Genomic DNA, 14,812 nt, shown 5'->3' on the forward strand with positions numbered 1-14,812 from the left:
GGGATTGGGTCACATAGTCAATAGTTCATTTTGAAGAAATACAGGACTGTTTAAAATGTTGGTCAGCAAACACTAATCCTCCATTATGATAATGACATGGTTTGTTAAAATTACATGAACCACTTAGGATCCGGATTGATTAGACAGAGTGATTACAAAGAGAAGCAATATTGCTTAATAATACTGTTTTACTCAAGGAAGAATAATACAACATGTTGAGTATTTGAGTTATTTCGACAAAGAAGTACTATTTTAGGTGGATATCCAGAAATAAATGAGGTTTTGTATAAATGGGGGACCAATTCCCAAGTTGTGGGTTAAGAAATCATGTTGAAACTAAATTCAATGAGTAATCAATAAATTATCCATTATAAGTAATCAATAGGCACTAAAGGCATCAAGTTTAGTTGATTGCTATTGCACACTGTTATTGAGTGTATTATCTGGCTGTGCAGATGAGACCGCAGTTACATAGATCACACTGCCTGACAAAAGGATCAGCCTGTAGGGTATTTGGCTAAGCAAATTCTTCACGCTCCAGGTCACAGTTGCCATAATGAGAATAGAACTACTAGTGTGTCATCAACATTAACATAACAATATGTGATGAAGTGATTGATTACATGGTTTACATTACCAAGGAGCAGTGACAAAGACAGAGAAAAATGGTGGTATGTAATTGTGATACATATCTATATTATTATTATTATTATAGCATCTATATAAAGGCAGGAAGGAAGAGTAGGACCTGTGTGTAAGAGAAGTTTTGAAAAGCAAAATAACAGCCTCACACTTTGTCATCATAACAATCCGTTATTTGACATAAATAGTGATGACTCAAAATATCAATGATGCAAATCTTTTTTGGAAACTTTATTTCCTCCAAAATATGTTTTGAACCATTTGAAAACTAACTTTATGTTTTCAACATTTTAATGTTATTTTTCGAAATATATTGTAAACCTTTTGAAACTTTGTCTACATTTTTTCAACCATTTCAAAACTTTTCTTTTTCGAAAATATTTGTTCAACCATTCAACATTTTTTTTCAACCTTAAATTTTTTTTGGGGGGGGGGATTTCTTTTTTGAAATATGCGCAATAACAATAAATGATATTGATGCCACCGAATACAGATTCAAACTAATGCAATGAGCCTTAACATTTAAGTAGAAAGCACAGATATTTGTGTAAAAATTTAGGGAGTGAATGTAAAGTTGTAAGAACAATTGTCAGGTACTGACACCAGAAAAATCTACTAAGTACTTGTAAGTACTTGTACTTATTGTAATAACTTGACCAGGTTGTAAATTGGCAATGCCCAGACATTAAACTCTGCTGACAGCAACACCACCCATTGGTGTGTCTGGATAACACAAAAACATGAGCAAAAATGGCCAATCAATTTGAGTGTTCAAAAGGGTTTATTCTGCATGTAACAACAGTTTATTCATTCACATCTTGGTGTCAATCAGTATTCCAGTTGAGAGACTGTGATATTCGTGCCGTTAGTAAAATGAAGCATGACAATAGGCAGTTTAGTGCCTTATTATCTGATGTTAGTTCAAAATAGATACAGAATATTAAACTGTCATTTTAGTATTGTAAAAATACTGCAAAATAAAAGTTTCAAGTTGGAGGAATGTGCAAATCACTAAATAACACAAAAAAGGCATGAGCTGATTTTACTCTAGTAAGGGAAACATATGGAAAATAGTTTCTCTCAAAAGTTTCTCCTCAAATTCAGTATTAAATTCCTCTTGATATCAATGATCTCAGGCAAGGTTGTTGATCCTTTAAGAAACCAAACAAGCCTTTTGTAGGCCATAACATGACTTGGCACATTCTACACCTTTCAATTCAGTACAGTTGCTTTGGAAAATACTACATCTCTGACATGGTGACAACATCTTTTCACTTGTCTGCTGAAAAGAGATTACGTTAAAACGAGACATTCAAAGAACGTACTCATGTCATCTCCTATGCACAGATTAGGACCAGGCATGATCCTCTTTAACTTTTGTGTCAAACACAAATCAAATACTGCCAAATTTTGATTGTCTCCTGGTTTTCAATCATACTGAGCTGCTGGTAAATAAACATGTACATTAATTTTGTTTTAATGTGGTTACTGAGGCAAAAAAAGACTCCCCTCTCTAAAATTGGTGCATGCAAAGCTTAGAATGAGTGTCAGCCCTTTTCAGACACATCAACAAAAGCATGTGGATATGATAGGAATCGGATACATAACAAGAACGAGTCAAACAAGAGTATACTACTTGCTGCATCCAAGTCAATGGAAATGTGTGATATCATGTCATATGGTCTACAATGCATCCTGGGGCCTGTTCTATAAAACGTGTTTACCGAATAAGCCAGGCTTATGTTAGTTACTTTCCCTGACATAAGCCCGGTTTATTCAGTAATCTCGTTGTATGGTACAAGCCCCAGGATGCATTGTAGACCATATGACATGATATCATGACAGAGGCACCTGTGCATTTCAATAGCAAAAATTAAAAAGAAATACAGTTTGTTTGAAGAGGAAGAGAAACAATAAAATTACATCTGACAATCATTTGCTTAGTACAACACTAACAACTGAATAAATGAATACAAAAAGAGGAACAAAGTTAAACATAGGCTTTAATGGTGATTAAAGATTAAGCTTGAGCTTCGCAGGCATAGGTTAAAGTCTCTGGAGGAAGTAGCCACCCTTAAGTAAGACATTTGCATCCGCTGACCGTCAGTTCAGTTTACTGTCCTTTGGCACAAACCTAAGTGTCAGTCTACTTGCATATCCTGCAACACTGACCTGTGATGAACTGGTTGCATTGAATGCTGTTGTGCCTGTCTTGGACTCGTTCACCTGGAAGCAGGTATGTGAGGCGAGGCCTGTGTGTCAGGCCTCAGGTGCTGGGCAGCTGGCAGTGTCCACAGGTGTTTACGGGCCTCTGTCTGTATGTCTGGACCTGCACGGTGCACCTGGCCAGACCGTAGGTGTGGAGCAACAGGTGGCGAGACTTGGCCTGGACGTCCTCCCACGCACTGGCACTAGAGGGCACTATCAACACACAAACACATGGTTTTGGAAACGTTCGATATGAATCATCATACAATGTTAAGCTGAATTTTCGCCGAAAGGCTAGGCTAGGCTTTTCAAAGTGTCTCTGAAAATATGCAAGTGAAACAACTTCAAGTGAAACTATAAACACTGCATCAATGGCTACAAACATGTTGCCACGTAACTGATGCAAGATGCGTGCCGCTCCAACTGCATGTCTGCTGGTAAGTAGGAGGAGTTTGTCTAAAGTCAGGCTAACTCACAGAGCTGTAGGTGTACCAGCGCAACGATCTTATCTGAAGTCAGCGCCCACACGTTCAGCTCATCCACTGATTGGACGTCTTCAATCTTCAAAAGGTCTTCTTTGATTCGCTGAATGTCCAAATGCCTGGGGGCTCCTAAGCATGGCAGAAAAACAGACACCTCCTTCAGATGTCATATACTTACAGCACAGCAACACACATCTATTTCGACACGGACTGATTCAGAGATACGGGATCAACTGATGCAACATTCAGGACCAGAAGAGGCGGCCACAAGTCAAACGGGTTCAGCCGTGACAGAAGGGAAATCATGACTATTAACTACTGTGCTGTATCATGTGATACGTACCTTCCAGTATGATGACTCCTGTGTCTCGTATAATACGGAAGGTGGTAAAAAGCACCAGGACGGAGAACACATAGGTACAGATAGGGTCCGCCAGTTTGTACTCTGGCTGAGGGGTCAAACATATCAAACTCAATGGTATCACTGCTCCTGACGGGAGACTGTCTTCATCTCAGTGACATGAGTAGGAACAGCTTTTCTCATCCACATATGTGCTCAGGGAGGACTATTTGTTGCAAATGACTATGTGTTGTGTTCTGGTCATTTATAATGTAGAAGACACAGGCTCCAATCATGACATGAGATCACAACGTAAACAATGATATTCTTGTGAAAAAATGTAGTCTACCTTGAAGCGGACAATGTAGGCTGCTATGAGTACCCCTACACTCTGTACCAGGTCTCCAAGGGCGTGGATGAAGGCAGCCCGGACAGCCAGGCTCCCATGGCTCCTCTGCTGACCTTGGCCTGAGGACTGGGGGCCGGAGGAAGAGGGGGGACCATGGGAGTGTCCATGTCCATGCCCGTGCCCGTGCCCGTGGGAGTGGAGGTGGCCGTTCTGATTCAGCAAAAAGCCCATTCTACAGTAGAGAACATGAACACACAGTTACATTTAGCCATTTAGCAGACGCTCTTATCCAGAGCGACTTACAGTAAGTACAGGGACATTCCCCCACAGAAAGTAGGGTGAACTGCCTTGCCCAAGGACACAACGTCATTTGACACGGCCAGGAATCGGACCAGCAACCTTCTGATTAATAGCCCGATTCCCTAACCAGTTAGCCATCTGACAGTTACACAACTTGTGATTTTACTTGACGGTTAGCACAGCCGTATGGGTTGTTATTGTTGTGTGAAGTTTTGTTCCCATTTGTTATGAAGAATTAGGTTGTAGTACAACTTGGGTTGTAACAGATTCTGTCAATTCACCTCACCTGTACTATGATTAACTTGCAGAGGGAGGCCAAGCTAACTCACCAAGTCACTTGATGGACAATAAAATAACTTTGAACTGAATGGTTACATATTTACAACATTTTGAACCTTTTGAAACAAACACGCCTTTGCATTTGCCTGCGTTGGCGAGTTTCACTCACATCAGGTTGACAGCCACTCCTACGGCTGCAGTGATGAGCATGACGTCTCCGTTTATGGAGAAGTCTTGGTGTACAGTTCTCTGCACCGCCTCGTTCAGTAACACTCCCGTCAGGATGTAGATGAGCAGCACACTGATGCCGGCAGACACCACCTCTGTGATGAGGACATGGGAAACGGCAACATGTCAAAACTCTGCGGCTAATAGTGTACTAAACCCACACGCCTCCACCGAGCAGCTTGTTTTTCAAACCATATCTTATCAAAAAGAGATAAACACTTTTAGCATCCGTTGTGAACATCAAAAGATCTAACACCTTTTCCATTACAAGTAATTATACTACGGGTAGATTAAATCAAGCATTCTGATTGGTTGAGAGGTAGTTCCGGGGTGTGCTTTATTGAGCGATAAAGTACTGTACGCCTGTTTACATTAAGTACGCTCAGCGTCGGGCCTAACAACACCCTGGAACACGTACTTTATTGACGATAAAGGACTGCCTCTTGTACCTTATTGCTTAAATATACCAAATTACATTGAATAAAAACATTTACTGGACATCTGGATCTAGTGCTGTTGGGTATACCATATCAATTCTACAGGTGGTCGTAATACGAAACCCAATTTTCTCCCAAGTCAGCTATAAAACATTGCAGTAATTTGATACTGTCCGCTACAGTTACATGTAAGAACACTGCCTGCTGATTGGACACATCCTCTAGATAGATAATAATACATCTGCCTGCGACAACTCCAGGTCCGGAGGTGAAAGCAGGACTTCTGCTGTGCTTTTGTTTATGCACCATTTGTATGTCGCTTCGGATTAAAGGCGTCTGCTAAATGAATAAAATGTCAAATGTAAATGAGTGAAAGAGGAGAGGGACAGAGTGTTGGTAAGGAACAAAAGGCCGGCCTACCCAGCCGATGCAGTCCGAAGGTGTACGTCTTGGTGGGAGGTTTTGCAGAGAGCCACAGGGCCAGCAAAGACACAACAATGCCCACCAGGTCCGTAAGCATGTGCAGGGCATCAGTCATTATGGCTAAGCTGTTAGCAAAATACCCACCTACAGACAAATACAATTAGTTGTTAAAATTCTGGAACCTTGAAAAAGCATCATAGAGCCTACAAATCTGAACTTTTCATGTGAGCATAAAGTTTGAGATAGGCTACATAGGGCAAGATGTGGACAGTATGACACATGGTGGAATATATCAAATTCACGAGAGCATACTACAGCATGTGCAGATAAGACAGTACAATTTCTGTAATGTTTCGGGTGACTAAAGATATTATTAACAAGCTTAGTGTTCACATTTTAGACTCTCAATGACCTGAGCTATAAATCACTGAGCCAGACCTAGGTGGTGATATCATGGCCTGCATTTCCCCTTCTTACCTATGAGTTCCCCTATCATGAAAAGGAAATACAGCAGAGCAGCGCAGCCCAGTTTCTTCATCACTCTCCTCCTTTTGATCTGTTCTTTCTTCTTGATGCAACTCTCACATGGGTCCATGTTGAGCCCAGGACTACCAAGACTTGAAGAAGAACCCAGCAAGGAGTCGTCATCGTCTGCCACCAGCGTGTTGACAACTACTCCATTGGACGAGGCTCCGGCGGAATAATCCTCCATGTCCCCCGAAACAACCACTTTCAGCTTGTTGAATTTGGGGATTTCGTCGTCTACCAGCTCGTCGGAAAAGTCGAAGGGTGCCGTGTCACTCAGGTCCCAATCGTCACGCTCCTTCTTGAAGGCTGACCGCAACTTGGTCATTATCCTCGCACCTGACATTATTAATTCTGGGAGGAGTATAGCTAACTAAACCTGAATTTGATGTTAGCATGTGGACGTCATATACATCGCATCAGGCAAGAGGACATCGTGCTGTCAGTAAACGCAGTCCTCTTCAGACACCTGTAGATATAAGCAGAAATAATTATTTGTGAGAGATCGAATAAACGGCAAATAATAGTAGCTAGTCTTGACTGTCCAAATAACTTTACAAACGAAGTACAGTACGTAGACTAGCGTAGCCAGGTGGATTGCCCTGCTACTAACTAGTATCTAGTCATACATCAACGCTGTTCTAAACTAGTCTAGTTGAGTCGTCCCAATGATTTTCGTAGCACTCAATGAGTCACTCCTAGCAGACTCTGAGAACAGAAATTACAAGGCAGGGTGTAACAAGCTACCTAGTTTTTGGCGACCTTTTGCTACCTTCTGTCTAACTATTTTGTACGACCTAAAATTAGCTTTAGCTTAGATACTTACCAATAGTGTCCACCCAGTCCAGACAGTCCGTTATTAACCTAGCTACCTAGCATATTTTCAAAACACAGTGTAGCCTACTGTGTAACTAGTTTGCGAGACCAGCCAGCTATTTTCCTCTTACAGGAAGTAATAACATTGTCTTAACCACAACAGCTAGCTCTAGCTGGTTTGACATGACAGCTAGAGCTACCTACCTTGAGAGCTGGTAGCAAGTTTGGTTGCATCGGCATCACAGAACCGCCACTGTAGTTGTTGCGTACATTGCTATCTTTTGATAGACGGACTAGCAGCGACCTTATCAAATATTATAGCTCCCCAAATCTAAAATACATTATTTTATTTATTTAAGTGTTTAGTCACCGCAAAAGCCTGATTCAGGGCGTGTGGGATACTGGGGTACTACAGCTAGTGCCGGAGATATATACATTCACATGATTGAGTGAGTGCCAGAAAGAGTCACATGATGTCCAGACGCTCCAACAATTCTTGATGGACTGTCATAGTCAAAAGGTAAATGCAATCTGGTAATCAGTCATTTTACAGTAACATTACACGGTCGCAATTTATACACGCTTGTTCTACCTCACATGGGGTTGATCAGCATCGAAATATGTCATAGCTGGACTTAACTACAGCTAGCCATTTGCTAACGAATGACTGTGTGCTAGGCAATGTGTACCCTACTCGCACCAGATTGTACGAAACTTATTCTTGCTCGTTGCAGCAATTCTTATTCATCCCTATACCCACTAAGTTTGGTTTTCTGGTTGCAGATGACTTGCTGATAGTGGAGTCTTGTGAGATCCCTTGCTCCTATTCTCGTCGGTTAAAGAAAGTGGAGTCATACATGGAGGCAGAGAGAAGGGAAGCCGAGGAAGGTTCCTCTTCTCAAAATAATCTTCCTCAAAACATAGGTATTATGAATTTACCGCATTAAAGTAAACCGTATTACTAGCATCGCCATCGGCACTTTCAAGAACTGTGTGTATACCTCTATGGGACAACTGTATGCTCAGCCAGATTCGTTTCTGGTTAAGACCAATTACACTTACCGCCAACTCTTCTATGTAAAATAAAAGAAGAACAATATGGCTTAAGATGACTCTCCTTTGTGGTCTTATAGTGCTGATGTTTAGCTTGATGGAACTGGAATTTGTGTACTCAAAGCCGTGTTCAACTCTTTTCCTCCATAGATCACAGTTTGATGTCTCAAGAATCTCTGCCACCTGTAAACTCATTGCCTGTACCTGAAGAGGAGGCTGTGTTGGTGGACAGGCAAGCGATAGAAAACCTCACAGAAGGACTTCTCTCCCACTACCTGCCGGATTTACAAAACTCTAAACAAACTCTTCAAGAACTCACGTTAGTATTCCCTTGACAGATTACGTTTGGTCTCTGATTGCTAAAGCCTTTTGGTTTTAATACTTGTTTCAACAAACTTCTTTTTTTTTGACCAGGCAAAACCAAGTCATCTTACTTGAAACACTGGACCAGGAAGTAACCAAGTTCAGAGAGTGCAATGGTCTGCTGGATCTGAATTCACTGGTAAGCCTTTATGCTGGTGAAAAAAATAGATTTGAATACTTGGGTTTTAAAGAATACCAGTACATTGTGATTTCATATAATATATAATCATATAATACTTATAGAGTTACATGGGTTGCCATCACATTGTTAGATGTGAGTGATGCATCTAAATACTCATTTTGTCCTTGGTAAGTGATGATGGCTTTGAGGGTATGAACAGTACATACAGTAGGTTTGCTTTTGGTGTCTGAGTTTGTCTCCACCTGTAGCATCAGAGCTCATCATCTCAGTATTTTACCTTAATGTCCTGTCCCTTTTGTTTTTAGTGGGATAGTATCTCCTTACCAGCATGTTAATGTTGTTTGGGCACGTCTAAAACAGACTGCTGGGGGCACAAGAAACACCTCACTTGATACATCACTGTGGAATGTCTATTTCAGTTTACAGAGGCAAAGATTTACCACGGTAAGCTGATAAACATCCGGAAAGAGATGATTATGCTCCACGAGAAGACAACAAAATTAAAGGTGAGTACAAAACAACCCAAACGTCATAACCAGTTAGGAATTTCTGAACAGTGCAGTATGGTGTAAAGATGTTTTAGCTCGTATTAAGACACAATTTGGACAATCTTTTCTCAAGCAGAACATTTGGACACCATTGAGCTGAGATTTTGTATGAATTTTGTGTGATTCCTCTCTGTGAACAGAAGAGGGCACTAAAGCTGCAGCAGCAGAGACAGAAGGAGGCATTGGAGAAAGAGCAACAACGAGAAAAGGAACTTGAGAGAGAAAGACAACTCATCGCAAAGCCTGCTAAAAGATTGTAGCAGTACTACTAACAAATAACTGGATCTAGTTTGTAATTGCTAAGAGCCCTATAGACCAAATAAATAGACTGCAACTTCAGGCGGTTCACATTTAACACTGACCTCTGATGACCACTAGGTCACAATACTCCATTGAGACCTACTTGGCAACGCCGAAGAGAACATTGCTGTCTATAAAGTATGGAATGTGTTCAGAAAGTGCATCAGTGTTGGCATAGTTGTAGTCAGAGTTATATGGTGTCCATTTTTTTTATTAAGTCTGGAATTTTGTGCAGTATTGTAGACCAGCAGAGTGCTTTTCATGTCAAACTGTCTTAATGATTTGGTCTTTAACAGTCATGTGCTTGGGCTGTCAAGGTTATATTGCCCTTGTGTATCTGGTAATTGTCAATAGGTTATTGAGAACTATTTGAGAAGTACCAAAGATTTTAATGTCGTAAGGACTAGGATTGACATGTTTTGTTCATTCCGATCACATGTAGGTCTGTATCTTCCTATTAGATCTCTTTTTTTGAAAACGACAACTAACTTTAGAGAACCCGTGTGAATCGACCACTGCCGCTTTTGTATCTTTCTATTGAAAAGATACAGAAAAGCTGTGAGATTATAGACGTTTAAATAAATCGCAAACATTTCTTTGTACTTGTGTTGAAGCCCATGCGTTTACTCTATTCCCCTTTGACCTGTGAATAACGTAGTCGTTCTCTGAATATTGTCCACTAGATGTCAGGAGAGAATCATACTAGCTCTTCTAAATTTTGTTTCTGCTCTGGCAAATACATTCTATAAACATCATAACCTCACTGATATGGAGTTACCAGTGCACATAAACATGACATTTCTGTAACATGGTCTTTCACACTGGAACATTGAGGCAGGGTCATGGCGGACATCTCAGAAAAAAGAAAAAATGTAGGCTAAAAGCTGTTTAAAGCATTGTAAATGTGTTTCTGCCGACATTTAATAGGCCACCTGCTGTTGGCAACCTCAGTATCTACCTGCTTATTATGACAAATTCAATTTTTAATACATGAATGTGTACTCTGAGAAATAATTTCTGGACTACTATTTGCATATTTATTTAGAGGGATTTATCCTTTATGGTCATTATAATAAACATGTCAACACAGTTTTATGGGTCACATCAACTCGTCAAACAAGAGAGCTTGTTGACAAAAAGTAAGTGAAATTCCTCACCACCTTAAGACTGTCTGCTCCACCTCCTACGTGACTTTACATAAAACTCTAATTTTACTCTTACTACTACGGCAGGAAACGCATCCCAAGTCAACACAGTGTTCTCCGCCCCCTTCCCACTGCTATTTCCAGCAGCCACCACAGTGTGTGTACCACTGAGAGGCCCAGACCCAGAGCCTTACACAATCAAAACCAGACAAGTCTGGTGTTTTTTGTCTTATATGTTTAAACAGTTTGGTCAAGCTTTTTTTGCTGTTTTTTTTATGACACGATTAATCAGGGGCCTGGTGAGGCTGAATATTCCATACTGTCCAGGAGAGGGGGTATGTGTTCTTGATTGGGCAAGGCGCTGAGGATCCAAAGGATAACTGAGTGGGTGTTCGTGAGGGGCCAGACGACCCAGAGGCAGAAGTGGTTTCCGAGGCTGGACCCTTCTCCTCTCAGGCCCCGGCTCTGGTCGAGACTTGCCTCTGCTTTTAGAAACTTGGCCGTCGGGGACAAAAACAAACCCCTCCTTGCCGAAGCCACAACCGACTCCACAGACATGCGGCAGCAGCTGGTGTCGTAGCAGGCAGCCTTCCCGTCTAAGTAAACAGTGTTTCAGATGGTGAGGAGTGGGAGGCTGTGGCCTGTCCGCTCAGGGAGAAACAACACTAGACTTCTCCATGGTCCACCATAACAGGATATGGTTCCCTATCCCACACTCCTCATTGCTGCATCATGTTATTATTTCCCTCAGACTTTGCCATATGGTTGGTAATATTCCATGCACATCATTGGCCATATGAAGGATTGGATTAGTGGATCTGTATCCGTAGTGGGTTTGAATGAGGTTAGTTTTCCAACCAGTTGGTTGTTATATAACTTTGGATGCTGCTGAGGGAAGACGAGCTCAAGGAACATGGGTATTTATGTTTCTGTGACTCAACAGATGGTCGAAAATATGGTTTAAAACAAAATAACCCAAGTGTGCAACCCAACCTTGAACTCTGGGAACAGAACGTCACAGAAATGTAGTGTCCCAGCAATTGGCATCTTTTGACTAAGAGAGAAGGTAAGGTCCTAACTCCAGATGTATGTCCCTGTGGCCAGTTTGAAGATAAACAATGTTGTCTTGTTGTTCCCCTTACTGTATAATTTCTACCCCTGCCTATTACATCTGTGAGTGTAAACACAGACAGTCTTGGTGAACCATAAAAGGTGGAAGACTTTATTACTGCCCCTAGGCGCTAGTTTAACACTCTGTACCTCACTGCCAGAAAGAGTTGCATTTTCAAAACAACAAGAAATTATATTAGAAACAAAAGATTTTATAGAAGGCTGGTTTCCGTGGGCTCCTTTCAGGCTGCAGTAAATCAGTAAATATAGAAACAAGTCCTACGCATGTAAAGATGCTTTGAAGCACGGGGTAGTTGTGGTGGAGTGAAAAGGATGATTTGATTAAACCAGTGTGCCCTGCCCTTGTTATTGCCCTATTTTGGCTAAAAGGAGGAGAAGATGGCTGAGCGTTTAGGGAATCGGGCTATTAATCAGAAGGTTGCCGGTTCGATTCCTTGCCATGAAAAGCTGTGGGAGTTACAGTCATGTAGTATCCCCAGGAGAAATGCTGTCTGTTGTCCTCAGATCCTCTGTTACCTCAGTATTGAAATAGATGCAAGCAAGCATTTGCCTTCACGTGTGTGTGTGTGTGGTGTCTGAATTGGGTAGATGGCTGTGCCAATTAGATTGCACAGCCATCTAAATGTTAACTGTATAGGAGTTCAACAAAATGAATGAAGATTTATGGTTTTGTTTATGTCCTCTATCTAAGGGAACCACAGCAGAGAGAGTGCTGATTATCATGCTCTCAGGGCAGACAGATGAGGTGAGAGAGGGATAGAGAAGGAGAGAGAGGGATAGAGGGAGAGACAGAGGTGGTGAGAGATGTAGAAATCCGCACCCAAACACAGATAAACACACACACGCGCATGCGTGCACAAATATACTGTACATGCGTACACATTCACACTAACACACCCAGATCCAGTCGGATCCGGTATAGCATGCCTCATGATGGTTAGTGTGGTCTAGATAACTCCAGACCCTAAAAACCGGTCCAGAGTTCTGAAGACAAAACCATCCATCACTTCACTGCTCTGTGTGTGCATTTAGTGTCTGTGTCTGGAGTGCATTGACCAGAAGTGTCTGATCCTGGGGCAGGCAAGCAGGCAGAGCCCGCCCTGTAGAGGCCAGTGTTGGGCAGGAAGCCAAGACCTTGAGTGCAGATCCAGACCTGTTAGAGGAGAGCTCGCTGGCGCGTAAAGTTACATAACTGCTTATCTCACACATTCATGTTTAGTTCTTCGGAACATAGATATTGAACATTGTGAACTAGCAGAAAAGTTTTTCAACAACTTCAGTGGTAGTTAGTGGCGTGGGAAGTGTAGCGCCCATTTTGTTGTGTAGGGGTGCAGACTTGACAATCAGCCCAATTAGCATGTCAACGACATTCCAGGTAATTCAGATGTCAGTGTCAAGTTAATTAAAATAATGAAACCAAGAATTAAGTGAACATATTGTTTTGAGTTTGACAAAGCAACATATTTAATATAATAGCATTATAATAGCAACATTTTACATCATGTTATTAAAAATAAATAACATAAAGTACTGTCATGTTTTAACAGCATAAAATAATTTCTTCATATAAAAGTAACATGTACATTCTCATCTTCAAGGGACAATCTGTAAAATGTCATCATGCTTGTCCAAAGAGCAACTAAAATAGGTTGTTGGAAATTCCCAGCATGGATAGGATATCCAGCGCTCACTCATACTCATACTCATACTCACACTTGCACACACACTTGCACACACACAAACACACACACACATTTCAACTTACTGATGGGGCTCAGCCTGTGAGCTGAGGACAAATCTCACTAAAGCTAGTGTGCAGGAGAGTCATTAGAATCGTGGCCCGTTCAGTTAGACAACAGGCTGTGTACAGCGAGTTTTTAATAGCTCTTTGACTGACCGTTTCAGGTAGTAAAACTGCAGGGCACACTGTCCAATATGTGTAAGAGGCCAGCAGTCAGGCAGTGTGTGTGTGTGTGTGTGTGAGAGAGAAATAGAGAGAGAGACACTTGGTGTCTGTTGTGAGGAGAGACACTAATGCTTATCTAATCGACAGAGAAACTGCTCCAACTGGCAGCATGCAGTGGATCCACAGAAGCTGCTTTGTAGGCTTAAATAACACATGGACCCAGGTGTTGTCTTGAGCTGCTGTCTGTTGGCTTACACTCAATACAATGTGGACATTGAATATATTTGATATCCTTTAAAACATTTCATATATGGATACAGATATCATTTGGATTGACAAATGCACATGGCGACATGCCTTATGACATGGAGACAACACACTTGTATTCTGTAAATTTCCTATGTCGACCAGGTGCTAAAATCATGTCCCGCCTCAGCCAAGTCCCACCTCCTTTCCTTCCGTGTTACATAATGTTCTTGTAGGAATGAAAAAAAAGTTGTTTCTCCCACCCCTTCCATAGGTCTGACTCATGCCCTTCATTCAGGACGTTCCATTTTGTCTCGAGCTTTTGTGAGCTAATGGCACAAGCTTTATGTCCGTTAGACAGGGTATAGTTTGAATTGAAAGTTCCAAATTGTCAGATGGGATCTACTGGGCCTTATATTTTGTATCTTCAGCTGTCAACAGAATAACATTTCTGTTTTTAAAATATAACTACTGTTCAGAGAAATTAATCACAATCCAAGCAAAGGTAAAAACAAAAAGTACATGTATTTTAAACACTAAATCACATTATTTATTTTATCTGGCTTATTTATCACTCTCTAGACTGAATAATAGTTTTCCCCAATGCAGTGTTGACAGTGTTCAGCTCCCTTCCCTCCTAATCGTCCCCACGGTAACCCCTGACTGGCCTGGGAGCTAACTCAGGGAGCAGATGATATCCACTGCAGTGTGGCAGCACACAACCTGAACTGGAAGCAGATTCCAGCAGTCAGGTTACATCATCACTGGTAACTGGTAAGACAACAACATGCTGCTCCGTGAGAAGACGCAAGTTGTCTGACCCTGCTGACTGGGGCAGCTGATATAAAGTATCTGAACAGACAGGGCACTTGGTCACTCAGTGACCAGTCTTCATTTATAAGATGGGAATATGTATGGGAAACCATCATTAGTTTAGGAGACCTAATCA

General features: G+C 41.4%; 2 protein-coding genes across 3 annotated transcripts; one reads left to right on the top strand and one right to left on the bottom strand.

Moving 5' to 3' along the window:
- Positions 1-1,404: 1,404 nt before the first annotated feature.
- slc30a4 (solute carrier family 30 member 4) lies at positions 1,405-7,318 on the bottom strand. 2 transcript variants are annotated; one of them, XM_047042097.1, is made up of 8 exons: positions 7,234-7,318; positions 6,166-6,682; positions 5,686-5,832; positions 4,770-4,923; positions 4,022-4,253; positions 3,676-3,781; positions 3,327-3,461; positions 1,405-3,063 (listed from the first exon to the last, which is right to left on the bottom strand). In XM_047042097.1, the coding sequence occupies exons 2-8, from the start codon at positions 6,557-6,559 to the stop codon at positions 2,909-2,911; spliced, it is 1,323 nt and encodes a 440-aa protein (XP_046898053.1). In that variant the 5' UTR covers positions 6,560-6,682; positions 7,234-7,318; the 3' UTR covers positions 1,405-2,908. The 2 variants fall into 2 exon arrangements, with proteins under 2 accessions (XP_046898053.1, XP_046898052.1); XM_047042096.1 differs by having other exon boundaries at positions 7,040-7,277.
- Positions 7,319-7,457: 139 nt separating this feature from the next.
- Positions 7,458-10,387, top strand: bloc1s6 (biogenesis of lysosomal organelles complex-1, subunit 6, pallidin). Its single transcript, XM_047042098.1, has 6 exons — positions 7,458-7,549; positions 7,813-7,953; positions 8,233-8,401; positions 8,497-8,584; positions 9,007-9,093; positions 9,276-10,387. The coding sequence occupies exons 2-6, from the start codon at positions 7,887-7,889 to the stop codon at positions 9,393-9,395; spliced, it is 531 nt and encodes a 176-aa protein (XP_046898054.1). The 5' UTR covers positions 7,458-7,549; positions 7,813-7,886; the 3' UTR covers positions 9,396-10,387.
- The last annotated feature ends 4,425 nt before the right edge of the window (positions 10,388-14,812 follow it).

This window comes from Hypomesus transpacificus, chromosome 19, assembly GCF_021917145.1.
Source record: "Hypomesus transpacificus isolate Combined female chromosome 19, fHypTra1, whole genome shotgun sequence".
Classification (NCBI taxonomy): Eukaryota; Metazoa; Chordata; class Actinopteri; order Osmeriformes; family Osmeridae; genus Hypomesus; species Hypomesus transpacificus.

Coding starts and splice junctions, on each gene's coding strand:
- slc30a4 (XM_047042097.1), bottom strand. CDS start 6,559: ATGTCAGGTGCGAGGATAATGACCAAGTTGCGGTCAGCCTTCAAGAAG. Junction 5,833..6,165: donor CATGATAGGGGAACTCATAG/GTAAGAAGGGGA, acceptor ATTTGTCTGTAG/GTGGGTATTTTGCTAACAGC. Junction 3,462..3,675: donor AGGAGTCATCATACTGGAAG/GTACGTATCACA, acceptor TGCCATGCTTAG/GAGCCCCCAGGCATTTGGAC.
- bloc1s6 (XM_047042098.1), top strand. CDS start 7,887: ATGGAGGCAGAGAGAAGGGAAGCCGAGGAAGGTTCCTCTTCTCAAAAT. Junction 8,402..8,496: donor CAAACTCTTCAAGAACTCAC/GTTAGTATTCCC, acceptor TTTTTTGACCAG/GCAAAACCAAGTCATCTTAC. Junction 8,585..9,006: donor TGCTGGATCTGAATTCACTG/GTAAGCCTTTAT, acceptor TGTCTATTTCAG/TTTACAGAGGCAAAGATTTA.